This window comes from Schistocerca americana, chromosome 1 (genome assembly GCF_021461395.2).
Source record: "Schistocerca americana isolate TAMUIC-IGC-003095 chromosome 1, iqSchAmer2.1, whole genome shotgun sequence".
Lineage (NCBI taxonomy): Eukaryota > Metazoa > Arthropoda > Insecta > Orthoptera > Acrididae > Schistocerca > Schistocerca americana.
This window is the reverse complement of record NC_060119.1, coordinates 627,394,001-627,417,524: the sequence shown is the minus strand read 5'-3', so window position 1 is coordinate 627,417,524 and position 23,524 is coordinate 627,394,001. Positions and strand designations below refer to the sequence as shown.

At 41.8% G+C, this 23,524-nt stretch overlaps 1 protein-coding gene across 1 annotated transcript in view; it reads left to right on the top strand.

Moving 5' to 3' along the window:
* LOC124607489 (DE-cadherin) overlaps positions 1–23,524 on the top strand; it is a 630,570-nt gene that overhangs the window by 557,701 nt on the left and 49,345 nt on the right. Inside the window, 8 exon segments of the mRNA XM_047139866.1 lie at positions 128–246; positions 4,846–4,950; positions 5,340–5,465; positions 5,562–5,711; positions 9,972–10,169; positions 10,250–10,455; positions 14,478–14,841; positions 17,018–17,192. Of these exon segments, the coding sequence (XP_046995822.1) occupies positions 128–246; positions 4,846–4,950; positions 5,340–5,465; positions 5,562–5,711; positions 9,972–10,169; positions 10,250–10,455; positions 14,478–14,841; positions 17,018–17,192 (1,443 nt within the window).

Below are 23,524 nucleotides of genomic sequence, written 5' to 3'. Positions count from 1 at the left end.
AAAATTGTCGTTAGTATAGTTGTTTCGTAATTCATGAACAACAAAGAATCGAGTAAGTGTGAAGAGTTTGTTTTGAACTTATTTGTGTATTGAGCAGTCAGTTTCACGTCGTTGTCTGTCTCTTCAGTTCCAGGAGTGGAGCAACGGCGCGCGCGGCAGAGCGGCGCCAAGCTGCGACATTCGAGGCATCTGGCGGAGAAATCTGCTACGCACCACGCCGTGCCGCGCGCAGATCCCTCAGACGCTGTGAGTACCGTCGTTCATGCAGTATCCTCTGTCGCCACCATCGGCGCGGTGGAACTAGCTTTGAAATTATCATTGTAGTGTACATCGTAGTAGCAATAGTATCTTTAAAGGGAGTTGGCCTATACTGGCTAATTATTAAATGCCCCTAAAGTAATACATTCTGTTTGCTTTCTAATAGTTCGACTCATCAACGGCTTAGTTACGGGAGGTCGATAAAAATCGATAAAAATACGGAAGCATAAAAAACCACATTACCATACATAATACACTCGCCAGGTTAGCCAAAAAAAAAAGAGCGCTAATGCGTTGCTTCCTGGACTCAGGTCGGCGCGTCGGCCCCGGAACGAATCCGCCCGGCGGATTAACGACGTGTACCAGTGTGCCGGCCAGCCTGGATGTGGTTTTTAGGAAGTTTTCCACATCCCACTAGGTGAATACCGGGCTGGTCCCCACGTCCCGCCTCAGTTACACGACTCACAAACATTTGTAACACGTTCGCACTATTTCTTGGTTTACACTACATGCAGACAGCTGGGGTACACTGATTCCGTCCTAGGGGGTATAGGATGGCGGCAGGAAGGGCATCCGGCCATCCCTATAAATTAACCATGCCAAATCCGTTGTAACAGTGCGGACCCTGCGAAAACTGCGGGATAAAGGCACAAGCAAAGGAAGAAGAAGAAGAAGAAGACCGTACATAATACCTCATAAGCAGACTGTTAGCATTCAAAGGTTCTTTTGTAATTGTCTTAGAATGAATAAATACAGGTCCTTTACGCTTTTCAAGGGAGTTTATACCATTCTTTCTGCAGAATCGTGGCAAGTTCAGATAATGGTGATGAAGATGGATAGCTATCATGCACCCTCCTCTCTAAAGTAGACTGTAAAGGCCTCATAATATTGAGACCCGGTCACTGTGGTGACCACGGGAGCTGTGACAATTCGTCATTGTTCTTTCAAAACTAGTCCTGGATGATGACAGCTGTGTAAATAGGGACCCTGTTGTCTTGGAACCCAGTATCAGCATTAAGGCCAGTGTATCATGGGATGGACCTGATCAGCCAAAATAGTCACATAATCCTTTAGTAATGCGATCTCGTAAAGTAACGTGGGCCCATGGAGTACCACAGTATGGCTGCCCAAATCGTCACCGAACCCAGCTATGTTTCATGGGGCGTAACTCGGCTGGAATTTTGAAAAATTGTGAAATAAGACATATCCGACCAAACGACTGTCTTTCGTTCCTCCAGAATCCATTTTGTATGGCTTCTGCACCGCGTTTCCCTGTTACGGGGATTTGTATCACTGATAAGTGATTCTGGAATTCCAGCTCACCCTGCAATTCCCTGTTTCTGGGGCTCCCTTCGTGTTTTTGTGGTCGGACAGGTTTCGCGAGTGCGATATTCAGTTCTTCAGTGACCTTCGCCGCTGTCGTCGTTCACGGCCAGTCAGTGGCGTTGGGCAACAGCTGAAATCGTTAAAAATTGAACAAAGCTCCGCAGACCGATGGAGTCCTCGTCAGATTCCATAATGAATAATGCGGCTGAGTTAACCCTCTTCTAACTATAATCCATCAAAGATCCCTCGAATCAAAAATCTTGCCCAGTTCTTGGAAAAAGGCACAGGTCACAGCCGTCTACAAGAAGGGTTAGTAAAAGTGATGCACAGAATTACCGTCAAATATCCTTGACATCGATTTGTTGGAAAATCTTACAACATATTCTGAGTTCAAACGTAATGAGGTATCTTGAACAGAATGACCTCCTCAATGCCAATCAGCATGGATTTAGAAAACATCGATAACGTGAAACCCAACTCGCACTTTTCTCACATGACATACTGAAAGCTTTGGATCATGGCAGACTTAATGAAAGCTTTGGATCTAGGCAGACAGGTACATGCTGTATTTCATGGTTTCCGAAATGGTTTTGATTCGGTACCACACCTACGCTTATTGTAAAAAGTAATGATCTTACGGAGTATGAAGTCAAATTTGTGACTGGTTTGTGGACTTTTTGATTGGGAGGACGCAGCATGTTATCTTGGATAGAGAGTCATCGTCAGATGTAGAAGTAACTTCGGGTGTGCCCCAGAGAAGTGTGTTGGAATGCTTGCTGGTCATATTGTGTATTAATGACCTTGCAGACAATATTAATAGTAGAATCAGGTGTTTTGCAGGTGATGCAATTATCTATAACGAAGTACTATCAGAAAGAAGCTGCATAAATATTCAGTCAGATGTTGATAAGATTTCTAAGCGATACCTAGATGGGCAATTTAAATATTCAGAAATGTAAAATATTGCGCTTCACAAAACGGAAAAAAACGTTGAATCTTATGTCCATAATATCAATGAGTCACTGTTTGAATCGGCCAACTCGTATAAAAACTGTGTGTTATAGACTTTGTAGGGATATGAAATGGAATGACCCTTTCTACATGGTTTCCAGGAATGATGATTCACAGTCGTCCATTTACTCAGGTTGAAAAAAGAAATTCGACACACTTTTCTAAACACTTAACACCTCGTTATTGTTTTGTTCTTACTTACATACGCTTGGCGCATTCACATCTTGCTTACCCTCAATGACTGGGGCTTTCAAGTCTACCTACTGATTAATCTTTGTCAGTTTTTACTCTACAGATTATTTAGAGTTACAATTGGTACATCATTCAGCGCGCAAGACAAGTGTCGCTCATGGCTCTGCGCTGTTACTATAGTCCTTATCACCATCAATCAGCTAGCTCTGACGGTAATTCGTCCTGATCAGCCAGTACATAATGACCACCTACCTAATAGCCGGCACAGATGACAGCAGCGACATGTCATTGCATGGAAGCAATGAGGCCTTGGTAGGTCGCTGGAGACCCAAGGCACCTAATTCTCGTAAATTCAGGGGAGGAGGGGCAACGAGCTCTGACGCCACGTTCAATGACATCCCAGATGTGTCCATTTGAACTCGTCACTTTTTTCCTCAACCAGCCCATCACACTCCAGACCTTGTGACATGGTATATTATCTTGTGCCACTGCCCTTGGGAAACATGATAACCATGAAGAGGTGTATGTGGCCTGCAACCAGTGTACGGTACCCCGTGGTCACAATGTGGAAAACGGTTGTTTTTGACATGTTTCGAGTTTGTGCTATCAATTGAAGGCTCATCCATCTGAGTTCAAACAATCTCACACAATAGTCACATTTTCGTCGACTCGTGCGGTTGATGGCCGTCCACTGCGAGGTTCGTCGGTCATCTCATCTCGGCCCTCCATGAACGAATTGTGCCATCGGAAAACTTTTGATTTGGACAAGCAATCAGTCCCAAAGGCATGCTGAAGTAATGGAAGCGTTTCGGTGGCGGACTTTCCAAGTTTAGCGCAAAATTTTATAGCGTACCATTGCTCTACAGAATGATCCAAGTGCGCCATTTTACATAAACTCGGGGTTTACAGAACCGCATGTCCTGACTCTCCGACAGCTCACAGCCAAATAAGACAAAGAGCTTTTTGAAGCTAACACCCCCCTCCACTTAGCCCAGCCGGTTACAACACGCTGTGGTGTACCGTTGCATCAGAAAAAAATTGGTCGCATTACTTATGGAATGCACTCTGTATTTCCTGTTAATGATTAAAACTATTTTCGGCATATTTGTGATGTAGTCAACCAGAGTAAAATACACACCAAAAATTGCACATAGACTTTGCTGCCTCGTATAGTGGTCAGAGAATGATTCTGTATTCTGTGTCAAAGAGCTTCAATTAGCTCTGGTGTGACATAGGGAAAGAAATTAGAAAAGCTCTCGTTTGATGTAGGGAAATTCCTATAACTAGTTCTCTATGCAGAATCACTGTTGCAATCACTAGGAGTGCTACCTGTCGTTTGTGGTGAATTCAGGTATTAACCAGTTCAGACCTAAGTTTCGCAGCTGCCCTGTTACCCATCTTTGGAAAGAGAAGATGACAATTAATGAAGTAGAGGCTTCATAAGCAGCATGAAACATAGGTGTATTGCATGCACTGCACAAAGGGTGTGGAAGTTACTCCCCGTGCACCGCCTTTCAATTGTAGGTGAAGATTCCTTGTTCCGAAACCCGCATCTCATTTTCTCTTAGATCAGGAAAAATACTATCCATATGTCAGTGTAACTTGACATATCAAATGCGTTCATAATATATACCCAAAGCAATCAAAATGCCCGAGAAGGTGTCTTAGCTGATAACTTTGTCATTTGATTGCATCTTTATAGATTTTTTCCCCATTGACTTTCTCTGTTAAACAAATGTTTTCGTTTTAATTTGTGTATATACCTTGAAGAAGGGTGCACCACAGTCCTCCACCAGTTCCATTTAAGGCACGATCAAAGTACCTGTTTTTGATATTTCTAATAATTTGTTGACTGTTGTGTGTTATTTCTATTACAGAATGACACTGGCACCAACAGCGAGTGATTTCCATTAATGTAGTTTACAACTAATAACATGCAAAAATGAAAGTTTATTACATAGGCCTACATTCTGAAATGTCTGTGATGGTAAGAACAGTGTTGTTAATAATTTAACCTTGCTGTTCGTGTTTCATATTAATAATTATTGTTTCTTTCAGGTTCCTTTGATTGTACATGACAATCATAAACCAATGTTTACGAACTGTTCAAACTATCAGCCATCTGTCAAAGAGGAGCAGGATATAGGAACATATGTTGCACAGGTTTGTATAAGACAACTTAAATATTAGCTCAATCACTGATTGGTTTTATTTGTTCCTTTGTTCGTCATACTATATTCCAATCTGTTTAGTGAAATGCATTTGCCCAGAAGTTGTCAGTGGAAAAATATTTTGCCAAGGAATATAACTTAATATAGCTTTAGTAGATAAAGTTCTTAATTATTTTTAATAGAATCTGTGCCACTTTTATGCGGGAGTTAACAAAATTGCCAACAAACCATCCTCCCCTTTGGCCGTGTTCATACTTTGAAAATGCTTTGTCACCAAAAGGCTTGTTGTTGTTGTTGTGAGAAGATGTCTTAGCTGATAACTTTGTCATTTGATTGTATCATTATAGATAATTGTGTAATGAGGGTTGTAATTATTTTCAGGTGAAAGCTGAAGACAGAGACCCTCTTGAATCAGGAGGCACCATCACATATTCCATTGTAACTACAAAAAATGACAGGGAGAAGTTCTCAATTGATTCAGCGACAGGGATTATCAGAACCAGCCAAGTAAATAATTTATTGTCTATGTTTTTTGTAATACAGATGTAATATAATAGAGTTATTTTATTAACATGCATGTTGTCTCACTCTTGCACCATGAAGCAATTTGATCGAGATGAGCCGCGCCGTGAAAAAGAAGTTTACTTGACTGTTCGAGCTACTGATAATGGTCTACCACAGCTTGATGATGTCTGCACAATAAAAGTAACGATTGAAGACATAAATGACAACAAGCCCATGTTTGATAAAGTGGTAAGTTTTATTAAAGTATTACAGATGAAAATTTTATTCATTTTTTAAAAAGAATTAACAGTTTTGGTTTTGCCATATACTAAACATAATACTTTTTAATGACTTTCTGACAGGACTTGCGTCGATCAGGATGGAAGGTGTGTCGATCTACATTTTCGTTAGTTTCTGCTTGCTATTTTAAAATTGTAGCTACTGTAGTCTTTGAGTGTATGGTTGTTTTTGATTTCACTTGAATGCTGTGTTATATTGTTGCATGTATTTTGTACTTTCAGTTGCGCTACACATTATTATTTTTAGTTTATCCAAATATCTCTCTCTCTCTCTCTCTCTCTCTCTCTCTCTCTCTCTCTCTCTCTCTCTCATGGTCGTGCATGTTCGTACAGTGACTGAGTTTGCAGCCTGGCAGTTAATGTTGTCTCACAATTCTCTACTTCATGGCACCATTGCCACATGCCTCTGTTACTGTTGTTAACCTCTAGGATAGCAGCAGCTAATTCCTTGGTTGATCCACTTTTGAACTTCTGTGGGTTTTATGTCAACAGACATAGCATTCCAAAGAATTCGTTAGACATCCTGATCGGGTGAGAACTCACTGTGATTCATTCAATGTTAAGCCGACTTCACGCTGGACGAGTTAGCTAAGGTTACCATGGAGCCAACACTTTCTGTTATTTCACATTGAGGAACTATTTTCTCAAGTGAAACACAAAAAAGTTTATTTTGGCAATGTGCCACATAAAGTGTCCATTTATCGCTTTCAGTTTTTTTCTTTGTTATGACTTACATGTTCCAAAGCACCAGCGCATTGATGACTTCTCGAAAAGGTGTCATTATTGGTACGATTTGATGTCATAAAATCACAGGATATGTCATATTGGTGGTTAAAGGCATTTTGTGTTTAGATATTTTCATATTATAACTTGCGTGTTAGGAAAGTACACAATTTTAAGGCAATGGCAGACAGGTGATTCAAAACTGTTAAGACTGTTGTGGCCACTTCTTGACAAACTGCCTGTTGGATTCTGTCTCATGTTCTTCAGTCGACATCTGTCTCATGATTTTTCTGATGTTTTGTCAGCACAAGTGACTGGCATTGTCAAAACTTCACCCTCCATTGCTGGTGGTGGACTGTAGCCAAAGATTATATGAATCTGGTGTGCCAACGTCAAAGGGCTTTTCTGCAGTCATTTCTGGTACAGTTCTCCTCTTGCTACCTGCAACTGTTGTTCGCCACAGCATTCCTGTAGAAGCCTTTCTCATGTTTGTGATTTCTATAGCCTCTCTGAACAAGTACGTTTGATAGATCTTCTCTACAGCCAGAACTCCCATGTTAGCTAATTTTACTATGTGGTTGGCATCAGACAGTGCGTGCTCTACCATGGCAGATTTCTCCATCTGCCCCAACCTGCCATGTCTCATATGTTCTGTGCTCCTGGTGTCATCCAGTCATGCCAACATAAAACTTTTCCACATGTGCATGGTATGTGGTATATATATTCTTGACACTGCGAGTGGGTCTCTTTCCTCCTTTATTGATATGAGACACTCTTTGGTCTTCTTTGTCAGTTTGCAAATAGTCTTTATGCCGTGTGTGCGCAGCATACGGCCAATTCTCTCTCTCTCTCTCTCTCTCTCTCTCTCTCTCTCTCTCTCTCTCTCTCTCTCTCTCTCTCTCTCTGGGAACGTATGGCTAAAAGGCCATACCTTACATTCCTTTCTCTGAAGTGTCACTTTGGCGGGCATATAGAAGAACCTCCACAACACAGAAGGTCTACGACCTAACGCTGTATGTATTACCAAAAATCTGTAAGAATTATGTTCCACTGAGTCTGATTGTTACTGCTCCCTGCTCACTGACATGCAAACTGGCAAAACACCTGGCCTCGCTGCTCCATGCGCACATGGGTAAGATAGACATGTACATAAAGGAATCAGGATATTTCACTGAGAAGCTAAAGAAACTAAAACTCACCCCAAATGTCATCCTGGTCAGCTTGATGTTGTTTCTTTGTTTACCAAAGTGCCACTCAGTGACACTCTGTAGCACATCAGTTCAATTAGGTTGCAAGACAACACCAAGGTTTTTCATGCATGTCTCACCCCAAGTTATTTCACATGGAATGGCAACTTGTACGAACAACTGGAAGGCTTCAGCATGGGTAGTCTTCTTAGTCCAGTGGTAGCAGACTTCTTCATGGAATATTTTGAAGCACATGCACTGGACTTAGCACCTTGTAAACCTAAGGTATGGTACAGGTACATTGATGGTATCTTCACTATGTGGATACTTGTTGAGGAACAGCTTTGTGACTTCAACAGCATCCATGCCAACATAAAATTTACCGTGGAAGTAGAAAAGGACAGACAACTACAATTTCTAGATAGCTGGTCGCAAGGGATGGTGAAAACCTGGGACACAGTGTGTATCGAATACCAACACACATGGACCAATACCTGCACAAACTGTCATATCACCATCCGAGTCAGAAGAGGCATGATTAATAAGCTTCTAATGTGAGCAAGACGAATATGTGAGATGCAACACCTCAGGCACAAAATGCCACACCTGGAAGGTTGTCTGAGGATCAATGGGTACTCCACCAGTTGTATTAGAAGTATAACAGAGTCAAACACTCGGTGAAGTGACACTTAGGAAAAAGATGTTGGTTATGGTCTTTCTGCCACACGTTCCCAGAGTGACTGGCAGAATCGGCCATATATTACATGCACGCCGGTTGACTGCAGTGTTGTGACAGGTGAGAGAAAAGCTGGTGGGCGACAGTCTTGGGAAGGTATAGCATTCCTCAGTCGTTTCCTGCTGGCCATTGACCAGTGCAGATTGCTCATAGGGTGTACCTGTGTACAAGTGATGCATTAAGAGAACGAAAGGCCATGATCCACTGAACAGTGACATGCCATTAAATTTTGTTACATCAGGGAACTCAGGCTCTGAGAGTATCACTGCAGAAGCAAGCCAAAAAAGGCAAGAACTGCAAAATCCTAGGTGAAGGCGATACTAGGCCTCTTTCTTGATTCCAATAGTATATCCGCTCTGGGTTTGTGCCACAGGGCCAAACTGTCAACAGCCAGTTTTACCTGCAAGTCCTTGAAAGGGTCCAAAACAGAGTGCTTTGCTTCAGGAAGGATATCATTGGAAACTGGGGGACTCCATCATCACAACACGCCATCTCACACTGCCTTCACTGTTAGCGAGTTCCTGACCAGGCACAGTGGGGCATTGCTGCCCCAGCCACCATACAGTCGCAAACTGGCACTGGTAGACTTATTTTTGTGTCCTCAAATAAAGAGAAGCTTAAAATGGCCATAATTTTGGAATGGTAGATGATGTGAAAGCTGCTGTGACAATATGTCCGAAGGACCGAACATGTTCCAGAAAGCCTATTAGTGCTGGCAGAATCACTTATTTCTTGGAGACACTCTGTATTTATGCAAAGTAATACTACCATATAGTAAAATAAAGTTGAATGTATGACCAAAATCAGGTGTTAGTGTTTGAAAGAGCAATCCATTATGATTTGCAGAGATAAATGTAGAGACTGCAAACCTACAAACTAAAAATAAAGCCATCCTTGGTACTCACTGTGGTTTATCCAAACAGTAAATAGAATTTTTTGTTAGTGACATTATGATGCCGCCATGAGCTACTGCTACAGAGAGGCTGGCGCAAGCTACCACAGGCTTCCTAAATGACCTGTGATGTAGTCTGTATTGGATATTAAGCAAATGAGTACAGATGTGTTTTTGGTGCACAGTTACTGTTCAAGGGGTGTGAGTACCATATTAAACATGGAACAGATAATATTTGTAGATCCTGAGAGCTTTCCTGGGTATGCTGTTTAAATATTTAAAGTTACATGAAACTGATGTTATTCGGTTACCTAACGATGTTCTCTGAATTTTGATCATAACCCAACACAGTGGGCCCATAAGCAAAATTACTGCTATGCCAGGCAAATCGTCCAGCCACAGGTACGTGATGCTACCTGTGCAAAGTCAGGGCATGTCACCTGTGTGAAACCAGAGTGAGTCACTACTTGCATTGTTGCTGTAGCAGAGTATGGGTTTGCCAAAATATTAAATTTATTTTGTGTGAAAGGCATCAATTGCGTTGTTTTCACTTTTTTGAAATAGTTCACCAGTTGAATAGCTATCATAGTTCTGGTCCAAGGTATCAGTCCTACATTTAATTTTGAAAATTTTGTGCAATTAATAAATAAAATTACTTAATTTTTTTTGCAGCATTACCAAGAATCTGCACCTCAAGATCTGAAGCTTGGACAGGAAGTGATGAGGGTGTCAGCACTGGACATAGATGATGGAAACAACAGCATTGTATCGTATGATCTAGAACATGCTCCAAAACAGCCAACTGACAGAAAATACTTCCGCATTGATAGAAGTTCTGGCGTTATATTATTGGATAGTCCAATTAATGATGTAAGATACTTACTCATAACTTTCACAACTGAATTTATTGGTGCACACAAATGCTGAATCGTGTTATAAATATGTTCCAGAAAGACATAGGCTACACGTTCAGATTGGTAGCTAAGGCAACTGATCATGGGGTCCCACCACTATCGGCAACTGTTGACCTGGAGATAGTTGTTGTAGAGACTAACAAGAAGAGCCCTACAATTGAGCCAGACCCTTTTGATAATGTATACCAAATACCTGAGAACTATTCGGATTTCAGTGCTCCTATTATTACCATCAAGGCCCAGTAAGTCATTTATTTTTTAAAATTTGATGGTCTTGTAATTCAAAAACATTTGTGTTAATTAAAGATGATTCATGTTTTCCTTGAAAATATTTTAGATGTTAATTAGCTTTGTGAAGAGTGAATAGCTCTGATTTACATTTAAACAAAAGTGCTATTCTGTAATTAATCTTACACTCTCCCAGTTTGGGTTTTAGAACAAATAATGTTTTGATGTGTTTTTCAAGATTATCAGAAAAAGTGGGATGTTACATTAAAATTAATGGTATGAACAGTTGTGGTCTTATAGCACTAGCAATAACAATATAGTAGTTTGTGTTGATAAAAGCAAATACTGCCCTGCTTGTAGAGGCCTGTCAAAGAACCTTAGAATTCTTACGCCCAAGCATCAGCACATTTGCTGTGTAGTTGTATTTATTGTCAATGGCAAAAATCATTTTCAGCAGACCTGTGATTTGCAGAATAGAACACAAAAATAATTTTTTTCGTAAGCTTGCCCTGTTTCTCCAGTGGTCCAGTCAATGAAGGAAAATTAGGGGAAAAACTTCACATAGTCCCAAATTTTTGTAAAATAGTAGGGGGCAGCATAATGAATAACATACTAAAGATCCTAATCAGTGGCGCGTTTAAAGGTAACTTTTTAATGTTTTTCTCGACTTTTCTTGACTATCTCGAAAACCAAATTTTGTTTGGAAGATGTTTCCCAGTACAGAATTAAACTATTTAAATTTTCCGGGGAAGGGGGGGGGGGGGAGAGAATAAAGCACTTGTCAGAATCATTGCTGGCTTTATGAAGAATCAGCATCTACTGGCACAGCCACAGCCACTCAAAAACAGCTAACCTTCTGTTTATTAGCTCAGTACTGGTATGATGTGAATTCGCATTTGTCGTAAGGGATTAAAATTAATGTTCATTTGGAAATGAAGTGGGTTAAGAACAAATAATAAATGTTGTACTACATCAAATATCACCAGAGCCATATTAAGGGATAAATAGTTCTGTGGGTGTAGCAGGGTGGAAAGCTAGGAGTGGAGATTAGAAACATGAGGGAAGGTCGGTCACTGGATTGTGGTCATGAACAGGCAATGGCCCCATTCTCTTTACTGCACTATGTCACAAAAAGCAGCGGCAGGGTGTTTCGTAAATTTATCCCGACCTTTTCACAGCGTGTCTTATGACTCACTGACTACTTGGAATACAGATGAGAAGATCCTAAAAAACGACCTTCCCAAATATTTGTTTCATATTTGAGGTGAAAAAGTATAGCTGTCTTCTGTTCTTTGATGTGTTCGGTAAGAGGAAGATTGATGGTACATTGGGACATGCCATTTATAGGAACTCCACTCCCACTGACTTGTATCTGCATTCTGATAGTTGTCAAGGGATGCTTCTTACCTTGGTTCACAAGGTCCACTTCATTTCAGATCCTGAGAGTTTGTCAGCCTAGTTAACCCATCTGGTGGTCATGTTTGATTAGAATGGATGTAGTAAAAGACAGATCAGATGAGCATTGCACTATCAACAAACTGTGCACTGGGCGAGTGGTTATAACACTGAGGTGGCACCGAAGTCTACTGTCTTTTTGCCATATACAGGGAGCATTTTGGAGAGGGTTGATCATATTTTGTGGAAATATGATGCGAAACGTGTTTTTGACGTCTGTCTAAGACAAGGTTCTTTAAGTTTCTGTGAAGAATGATCTTGGTTTGTGTAAGGTGGGTGTCTACTGTATACCTTGCAGTTGTAGCATGTCGTCTATTGGCCAGACTATCGGGGCTGTGTAAGACCAGTATGCTGAGCATAGGCGTCACACACACACTTACAACAGGAGAGCACATGTGCCATAGCAGAACCCTGTCTTGTCAATCACCCTATGGAATACAGCAACACAGGATTCTGTCATGCACTTCTAATTGTTTAGATAGTGTTACTAAAAAAATGCTTGAAATTAAATTAGCAAGTAATCTTATAAATAGAGGTGGTAGTTTTTGTTTAAATTCTGCATGGAATCATGCTCTCTCACTTCTCAAATAACAGAGGGCAGAGTTAATGCTACCTCACCCATGATTATTAATTTCCCTATCTATAACTTCTGATGTCAGTCATCTTTGGTTTCTGATGACACTACTGTTTACAGGGTTGGTGTGCGGCCATATGTGTTTCTGTAGTCTTTCCGCAAATTGAGGTTTTAAATCCTCTTGCATAGCAATTACTGCCTGTAGTTATGCATTGGAAATGGCAGAACTGGCAAAATAGTGGTGGTTGTCGATGATGTCACCCAGCTGCGCTCTCCTACATTATTTGAAGATTGTATACGCCGGAAGACACTTGGGTCTCATCGTATATATGTCTCATCGTATATATATGTCTCATCGTATATATATGTCTCATCGTATATATATGTCTCATCGTATATATATATATGTCTCATCGTATATATATATATGTCTCATCGTATATATATATATGTCTCATCGTATATATATATATATATATATATATATATATATATATATATATAAAAACAAAGATGAGGTGACTTACCGAACAAAAGCGCTGGCAGGTCGATAGACACACAAACAAACACAAACACACACACACAAAATTCAAGCTTTCGCAACAAACTGTTGCCTCATCAGGAAAGAGGGAAGGAGAGGGGAAGACAAAAGGAAGTGGGTTTTAAGGGAGAGGGTAAGGAGTCATTCCAATCCCGGGAGCGGAAAGACTTGTCTGCTTGTGTCTGTATGTGTGGATGGATATGTGCATGTGTGCGAGTGTATACCTGTCCTTTTTTCCCCCTAAGGTAAGTCTTTCCGCTCCCGGGATTGGAATGACTCCTTACCCTCTCCCTTAAAACCCACTTCCTTTTGTCTTCCCCTCTCCTTCCCTCTTTCCTGATGAGGCAACAGTTTGTTGCGAAAGCTTGAATTTTGTGTGTGTGTGTTTGTGTTTGTTTGTGTGTCTATCGACCTGCCAGCGCTTTTGTTCGGTAAGTCACCTCATCTTTGTTTTTATATATAATTTTTCCCCACGTGGAATGTTTCCTTCCATTATATTGAGATATATATATATATATATATATATATATATATATATATATATATATATATATATATATATGTCTCATTGTATATATACAGACTGCAGCACAAATGAAAATTGGCACCAAGGCTAGGATTTGAACCTGGGCCTTCTGATCACAACTCAGATGGGCTAACCACTACACTACCCTGGTGCAGTGGCTTTGCTCAACAGTATGAACTACCCTAACAATACTTCCCCCAAAATCCCCATTCCCATTCATGCCTCAGCCCACTTGCTATTCCCCCTAAACTTGAACAGCATTTCATAGGCTCGCTAACAGTATTGTAAGAGCACCTCAGCTTCGAAGGAAGTGGGGGATCCTGCCTGAAACCCAGACATGGGTGCTGTAATAAAATGATACTATAGGGTTCCAGAAACCTTTTAAAGTCTCAAACATCAGTAATTTATAAACCACCAATATATTATAGTAAATACTAAGCTACCGGTGGAAGATATTAGAGAGCAAACGAGACCTATATTTTCTTAGTAGCAACTTTACTGCCAGTAATATTAAGATAGAGTTACCTCATGTTAACACACATTGTGCTAAGCAGTATAATAGGTTATTGTTAGTGCAGTCAGCAGATACAGTTACTAAGAATAGCTCCTCTTTTGTAAATGTATGCTTGACTTGTTACACATCCCAGAAGATTCTTCCTCTTGATAGGCTATAGAACGTAGTGAATGAATAGAAATATTTCAGAGATAAGTTTATATCCTTAATTAATAACACAGCGCTCATATTTCCTTTTGTAGATAACTTTTCTCTTTTATTATTATTCACATGTAGTATATAATTCATAATCTGATTAAAAAGATATATGATTACCATGTTATTGTTACAGATACATGACCTTCCGTAAGTTGCAATGGATGCACTTAAAAAACAATCATTTGCTTGTAATGAAACTTTTTATTCACTGAATTTGTTTGTTTTCAGGTCAAACATTCCCAACTCTCCCGAATTACAATTTCTGCTTGTTAGTGGACAAACACAGCAGTCAAATTCAGTTCCCACATTTCGCCTGGAGACAGATGCAAAGAAGGATAAGGCGTACATTAAACTAGCAGGGAAAGAACTCGATTATGAAACAATAACAGAATACCATCTAACTGTTCGTGTAGAGAACAAGTATCAACTTGCACATCAGCAGCGATATACCATTAAAATTTTGGATGTTAATGACAATGTGCCTATTTTTAGAAAAATTGAATCTGGATATGTTTCTGAAAATGAGCCACCTGGTACACCTGTATTGCAAGTTAAGGCAATCGATGCTGATGGCACAGAAGCACACAATCAGGTAATATGCTTAATGAAGCAGATTAGTGAAATGCTTTCTTCAGCTTATGCGTTGCACAGGAATAACTTTTTGTTAGAATGTAGAGTCAGTTAAGAGCATTGAGGTTAGTTGCTTCAGCTTCTACCCTTCTCTCTTTTTACCATTGCTTTTTGTATTTACTAGCACCACTACTTCATTATTATTAATTGAAATTAGATTTAATAACATGCAGAAACAATCTGTTGAAATGGATATTTAAGAAAAAATCACAGAATTGTAAGCAAGTGTGCTTGTTTTCACAATACATTATGCTAAATTATCCAAATGATAGGAAACAGGTGGATCTAAAGAAATTAACGTCATCTTGAAATATAGGTTCTGACTCTTGCTATGTCAGCAAATGATTCACTGCTCGTAGAGTTTATTTTAGCATATGTTTTAAATGCAAGTAATAATCAAACTTGATATAGGGATTGGTTCCTGTTAAGTTTCTTTCCATTTATTGTCTTTTGCGGTTTTTAAAATCCAGATGTATGTGGTGTAATGTGAAGTAAACATTGTGGTGTCCTTTTGTAGTCTCCATTTTAAATTATCAGTATATGTAAAACAATGTAATACAAATTTTGAAATATCCAAAATGCATAACTATATCCCCCAATTTACTAACGATGTATATTATCTTAATTTTACCCAGTCATCTACTCATTTTAGCAGTTTCATCAGATGAACTAAATCTGACCAATAGTTAAAATTTCATTGTCTTATTGTAAAACTGTGATTCACACCAAAAAACTGTCCATATGATTGATAGTATCGTATTTTACAGACCACCTTTCTAATCTTTGTGAAGTTGTATAATAGGACATAAACAAAAATGGAAAGAAAAAGTGCAAGTGTTGAAAGCCAAGTTGCACCTAACTTTGGTTAAAAGAAAGGAGGGGACTGAATGCAAGTAAAATGATGTTCAGTAGATTTAAGAAATGCAGATAGTTCTATAATATACCATTGCTTTCATGAACATAATTACTCTGTCTGTATTGCTCTTCACACAGCATTCGTAAGTGTATCACTTTATATGCATTATGCTGGACTGATGTAATTTTAATGTTGACTTATTTTGAGTCCTTCAATTGACTGTATCTGCTGGTCTGCTCAGCCAACCACTACTCTTTCCAAAGCTTCTATTCTTAGTCTGTTCCTTACATAATATTTTACAGCAAGCAGAGTAGCTTCAGGACATCTGTAGAAATTAGTAAGCTCTATTAAGTATGCTATTTCACCAATTAATGGATCTTGGTTCTCTCTTCCATTTCTGGTACTGAATTTCCAGTTATCCTCGTTTCCACTCATACCTACGGTATGTCTTTTCCAAAAGAAATACTAATATGTTAAACACTTGATACACTCGAAACTAATGATTCCATTGACTACTGCTATAAAATACATTTTATGTATTCATCTAGCAGAGAGTGAAAGTAGCCTAATTTTTGTGGATAACCAGATTACATCTAACTACTTCTTTCCATTTTTCTCCCTATGCCCTCCTTGATTACTGAAATGGTATAACTTTTCTTTTTTCCAATTGATTTTCCAGCCCTTTTCCTACAGTTCTGCCTTTACCTACTGTTTTCAGATAGGAGACTCTTCGATCTAAAGCCTTAGAGATATCATCATCTGTTGTATGCCATGAGCAGATTGCATAAATTTTTTTGAATTTCAGAGAGTTGTGGCATATGGTATGTTACATTAAACATCAACAGAACTATGGTAACAATGGCTAATTAACAGTTAATGTCCACATACCTTTTACTAATGGATGAGTATGTCCACTTTAAAGATGCCTTGATTTGGACAGGACACAACAATATTTAAATGATGAAATCCACATATTATTTGCTGTAAATTGAGAAGTGGGTTGTACCTTACTTGCTGCTCAGCTGGTGGCAGAAAAAGAGGGGGAAAATCTGGAACTTTGAAGTTGTTCCAGCTATTATATTCACTTTTCCTCTTTCAATCTCTCACTCATAGACTTCACTATCTCAGATGGAGCTCTCATTGGACAGAAGGTACCGAATTTATAGGTGTACAACACAACTTTCTTTAAGGAGTGGTGACCAAGTGAGAGTGGGACTGAAATACAATAGCTTGATATTTTTCACTTCCTCAAATTTAAATGTATATGTTCTTCATGTTACAGGTGACATATGCACTTGCTGATGACAACACTGATCTCTTCAGTATTGATCCAAAAACTGGAAACATCACAACAAAAAAGTCTTTTGACAGAGAAACAAACACAGTTTTTTTAGTTAAAGTGTTGGCATATGACAATTCACCATCTGCATTACTATTAGATGGTAGACCAAACAAAGGTATGTATTTCTACATTTTAAAAGTAGTTTGACATATTAATAACTAGGACTTAGTTTTACATTTTTATATTATTATGAAAGAACACAACTTGACCAGAAGAAGGGATCGGTTGGTAGGACATGTTCTGAGGCATCAAGGGATCACCAATTTAGTATTGGAGGGCAGCGTGGAGGCTAAAAATCGTAGAGGAAGACCAAGAGATGAATACACTAAGCAGATTCAGAAGGATGTAGGTTGCAGTAGGTACTGGGAGATGAAGAAGCTTGCACAGGATAGAGTAGCTTGGAGAGCTGCATCAAACCAGTCTCAGGACTGAAGACCACAACAACAACAACAATGAAAGAACAACATTTTGAAACAGTATTTGTTAATTTTGGATAATGTTAAGATTCTCTGTAGGAAACTACTACACAGATTTTGTTGTGTGACTAATTCCAATTGGTTTTCTTTATGAGGCCATTAAGCACACTTATTATGTACATTACAGCCAGTGATATGACATGGACAACAATGGTTATGAAGTGATTCTTCAGTTTTTCATTGTATATATTATGAAGCAAAACTTCTCATTTAAAAGGCCATGTCACTAGACATGCACAGTGTTTGACCAACAGAATGAATTATCATCATCTTTACAGATGAACTAATGGGAAAAGCCTGGAATGTCTACTGTGTACACCTGTGAGTGCTCTGTTTCTGTCTGTACTCCAGTGCCACACTTAACTCATTCTTGTAATTTCCAGTGTTCCTAACATTATCTGTCTATCTTGTTGTTTGACTTTGCTTTTTCGCACTGTGGTCTAGGCTCCCACTGTTGCACAAATCACAACAAAAGCAGGGTGACAGGCTTCAGTAAGGAAGCACCCTGAGTAACAGTTACGATGGGTCTATGTGATATTAATTTTGGAATCGGTTTATTTTAAAGTGACTGTCCATGGCCTATATAAATTGTATGGTGAAAAATAAGAAGGGCTTTTCTTTGTGGCATACTTCAGCTGCTGTCTGCATGTGATATGTTTTCACCGTCAGATCTGCCAGTTACCTGTTATAAATCTTGTTGTTGAAAGGTCGCTTTGAGAAATTGTTTTGGGGTCCAGCTATACCGTCCCACTGCCGTGTACAAATTTGCTTTTCTTCTGGAGTTCAGTCCTCGCTGTGTGATGCTGAATTGTTTGATCATAATGACTACTTTGAGCTGTTAAATTAACTGCTAACTCTTTCATAATTATCTGTATTTAAAGAGGCTTTAGTGTCTGAACATCAAACATTAATACCTACTAATACATAATGCCTGACCATCAGGCTGCACATCAAAAAATGATTCATTTGTTTTGGGCTATTGTCCATGAAGTTTCCAATTCAGATTGCCAAAGCATAGATAAAGCCTCGAACAGCAAGTGAACATCAGCATCGCCTGATGGCTTGTCACTGCCCTTGTTGTTATGGTGCAGACTGAGGCGCATAGAATCTGCTTCTTTCTTATACATTGCCCCCCCCCCCCCCCCCCAGGGGGCTCATGGTTCTTTCATCAGTTCATGCCTGACGCATACAGGGCCCCGAGCTATTGCAGCCAATTCTTCCTTCCCTGGCTGCATTTCCTCCACCCTGTCCTCCCACCCTCTCCTCACTCCTTTCCTGTTGCCACCTGCTTACCCTCTCTGTGTTCAGGCTTTTGTTGACCTGGCTATCCACCTGTTTTCCAGTATTGGTTGCAATTTTTGATCCTTTTGCCTGTTCTTTCATCCTTTTTGGCGTGTAGGTCACCACTTGAGGTTTGACCTCAACTTCAAATACCCTGTTTCTAGTATGGGGTGGAACTCCCTCCCTAAAATCCACAGGTGTGGATTCCCCTCCCCCCTTCCTTTGTCTCACCCTTCCCCACTGCAGCCCCCTTCCACCCTGCTAGGTGAGCAGCACATGTTGCCAGTCCGTGTTGTGGGGCTGTTATGTTCACATATGACTGAGCCCCCTGACAACACAGGAATCGCACTACTGATACCTGAGCTGTTCCCTCCCCATGTATGGCAAGGAGTGGTTGCTTATCTTCTTGGAGCATCAGAACTCCCAGCAACAGCTGCCAAGCAAGACGGCCCTTGCTGTGGCTGGGTGGTGCCCATGGGGGAGAGCCCCTGGTCGGAGTGGGTGTTATCAGTGCAGATGCTTAGCACATGAAGCATATCGAGCTGAAAAAATCTGGCCGTTCTCAAACGGCCATCTCTTCGAATGGTGAAGGACCATTGAATGCTGCTTCGTTTGACCCGGGAACCGTTGCTTCCCTGGCTACACCATTGGAGGAGGGCAAGGCTCGCTGTCTTGGGATGAAACCCTTTCCCTGTTACCTTGTCTGCACTAGGGCAGATGGGGATCCGTTCATTGCCACAAAGCCATTGTTTTTCATCAAAAATATTGAAGACAGATTTGGTGAAGTGGAGTCTCTTAGTAAGATGCGGTCGGGCTCCCTGTTGATTAAAGCTGCTTCTTCCACCCAATACACAGCTCTTGGTGCCTGTGATTGCCTTGGCAGTATCCTGGTATCTTTCACTCCTCTACAGTCACTGAATACGGTCCAGGGAGTAATTTTTCATAGGGACCACATCCTGCAAACTATGAGGAGTGCCGGGCTAATGTGGCGTGGTGTGGTGTATATTTTGTTTGACATTTGCAGGAGGGTCTCGCAGACAACCACACCGATACTGGTGCCTTCTCTCTGGTGCCACTCACCCCATAAGGGAAGCCCCTGTGTTCCGCCACCTGTGTGTGTCAATTGTGCTGACTGCTACTCCCCTCGCTCGCTGGATTGCCCAGCTTACTAGAGAGAAAAGAAGATCGAAGAATATAAATCCGTGGATTGACTGTCTTACGCTGAGGTTCACCAAAAGTATGAGCGACTCCATCCAGTGTCATTTCCTTCACCTTTTGCCTCTGTTACTTCATTTCCTCCTCCTCCTCCCTTACTTACCCCAGCCCTGTTCTTCTCTCCCCTCTCCCTCCTCTGGAGTTACCACGACCTCCACCTCCCATTAGGGAGCCGCTCCCCCTTCTCGAGTGAAGGAGTGTCCCCCCTTCTTCGGCATCACTGGTAATCAATCTCCCTGGGGCCCATCTCTCCAGCATCTCTCAGGCCAGAAGACTCTTACCACCATTCGACCACGGGGCACACCATCTGTGCACCCCAAGGTCGCCCGCTCTCTTTCGGTTCCAGATCTTGCAGAACCCTGTAGCCCTCCTGTGCCCTGCCCTCCTCCACCTTGGATAGAGGAGCGCCCCCCCCCCCCCCCTCCCCCGCGCAATCTGAGTCTGACATCTTGTTTGTGGCTATCACCCCATCCTTGTCGGTGACCTCCTCCTCGGCATTTTTATGTCTACCTTGGATTCTTGCCACACTATTATCCAGTGGAATTGCAACCAATACTACTGTCACCTATCAGAAATACAATGTCTTGTCTCCTCCTATTCTTCATTCTGTCTTGTTCTTCAAGAAACACATTTCCATGATGACAACTCTCCAACATTTTGTGGTTTTCAGGCATTTTGTCAGAACCATGATGGTACCAGGGTAGCATCTGATGGGGTCTGCACTTTGGTTCGCTCCCATGTCACTAGTGACTGGATCCTCCTATGTACAAACTTGGAAGCAATAGTGATCCGAATGCAAACGACTCTGCCAATCACCATTTGCAATGTCTGCCTCCCTCCCTCAACGACAGTTCCCCTACCCACTTCAGTGATGCTCATGGCACATTCTCTGCTATCGATCTCACAATACCCTCCCCTGCCCTCATGGCTTCCTTACATGGGTCATCCCTTGATGATCTTTGTGACAGTGACCACTTTCCAGTGATTCTGTCGTTCCACTGCTGCCTGCTGCCACCAGGCAAACAGCCCCCCCCCCCCCCCCCCACCACCACCACCACCACCACATTGGGCATCCTGCAGGGCCAGTTGGCCTTTATATACATCTGCTAAGCACTTTGACACCTCCCTTTCAAATTTGATTGATGTAGTCATGAAAGGCATCTCTGCCATCATTCTTCATGCTGCTGGCACTGCTGTCCCCCTATCCACAGGTCCCCCTCATTGTCAACCAGTACTGTGGTGGACCAAGGATGTCGCAGTCGCTGTCCAGGACTGCCGATGTGCGCAGCAATGATTTAAGCGACACCCTTCACAGACAAACGTCCTCACTTTTAAGTGTCTCAGTGCTAAGGCTTGTTACCTTATTAAGCAGAGTAAAAAGGAATGCTGCGACCAGTATGTTTTGTCCCTGGGGATGTATGCCTCTTCTGTGCAGGTTTGGTACAAGATCTGTAGCCTTCTGGCCCACCAGTGACAGTCAACCATACAGGGTCTGAACCTCCAGGGTGCTCTGTGCACTGATGCATTGGTCCCCGCAGAACACCTCGCAACAAGCTTTGTGATGGCTTCGTTGTCCTCTTCTACCCTACTACCTTTCTCTTGCAGAAATGCAGAGTTGAGCTGAGCGCGCCCCCCCCCCCCCCCCCCCCCCCCCCCCAGAGCCCCCCTCTGTTTTTTGCTGCACCCCATTGAGCCCTATAATGCTCTCTTCACTGAATGGGAATTAGCTCTTCACGAGGCACAGCCCCAAATCCAGATTCCATCCACAACCAGATGATCCAACACTTGGATGTTTCCTCGAGGCAACAGGTCCTCAGGGTCTTCAGCCACATCCAGTTTAGAGTTGGCACTTCACTCAACACACCTCAGATTCAGGAGAATGGTATCCCACAGGGTTTTGTGAATTGTCACACGCCGCCTCATTGCCATCAATGGGCTTGTGACTTCTGTAGGGCATCTGGTTACGCCGGCATTTTATGTTGATGATTTTTGCATCTGGTGCAGCTCCCACTCGGTAGCATCTGCTGAGTGTCAGCTCCAAGGTGTCAACTGACGGGCCTCTGCATGGGCTTCCAGTTTTCTCCCTCCAAAACGCGGGTTATGCGTTTTTGTCATCGACCAATAGTACACCCCAATCCAGAACTTTATTTGGGCAACCAGCTCCTTAATGTTGTAGCACAGTCCCGTATCTTGTGCCTTATTTTTGATAACAAGCTGACATGGCTGCCCCCACGTTCACCATAGAGTGTACATGTATGTGGAAGCTTAATGCTCTCCGCCTCCAACTGTTCCACTCTTCTCCATTTTTACTGTGGCTCAGCAGCTCCTTCCACTCTGACACTCCTTGACCCTGTCCATAATTTTGGGTGCATCTGTCTATTAGTGCCTTTTGCACTAGTCCTGTTGATAGTCTCCTCACAGAAGCTCGACTTCCCACTCTAGACATCTGACAGAGCCAACTCCGTGTTTCTTATGCATTCGCCAATTCCCTGACCATCCTGTGTACCCTGTGCTCTTCGCCCACTGAGTATGCCTCCCTCCCTAACACCCAGAACACCTGGCCACGGGTGGGATCACCAGTTGGCATGTGTCTCACTTCCCTCTGTCGGGATCTCCCATCTCCACTCACTGGACTGCACACATGTCTTTCCTCCCGTAACCCCTCCCCCCCACCCCCCTCCCTCCCTTTTGGATGGTGCCTAGACCATGGATTAGGACCAACCTATTCCAGGGTCCTATGGCCTCTATTGCTTCTATGGTTTCCCGGCATTTTGTCAGTGCCGTCCTTGCAGAGTTTCTGGGTGCCACCATCTTTTACACTGATAGTTCTAAAATAGTCAATAAGGTGACATATGCTTTCATGTGCCCTACTGGCTTTGAACACCATTTATTGCCAGGGTCATGTATAGTGTGTTCGCAGCAGAGCATCTAGCCATTGACAGGGCCCCCCCTTTTTGTTTCTCAGGTCTCCCTCCACAGTGTTTTAATTTGTTCAGACTCCATGAGCAGCCTGCAGGCTATTGACCGATGCTAGTCTTGTCATCCTTTGGTCTCTGCAATCCATGTCCTTCTCTCTGCCCTTAAGCATGCCGCCTGTTCAGTCATCTTTCCCTCTTTCTCTCTTTCTCTGGGTCCCAAGTTATATGAGCATCCCAGGGAATGAACAGGCTGACCATTTAACTAGAGAAGCAGACAGATACTTAGACCCTTTTTCCTTTCATGATTCCACCTGTGGATATACGGATCTACATCAGATCCCTCTTTGCCCAAAAGTGGAATGTCATCTGGAGTGGTACTGCTCATAGTAATAAACTCCACACAATCGAGGAGTCTACTGTAGTTTCGCACTCTTCCTTCTGCTCCTTTTGGAAGGAGTCCACTGTTTTATGCCGTTTATGCTTTGGTCATACCTGGCTCACCCATTGTTCCCTCTTACATAATGACCCACCCCAACAATGTGGCTGTGGAGCCAGAC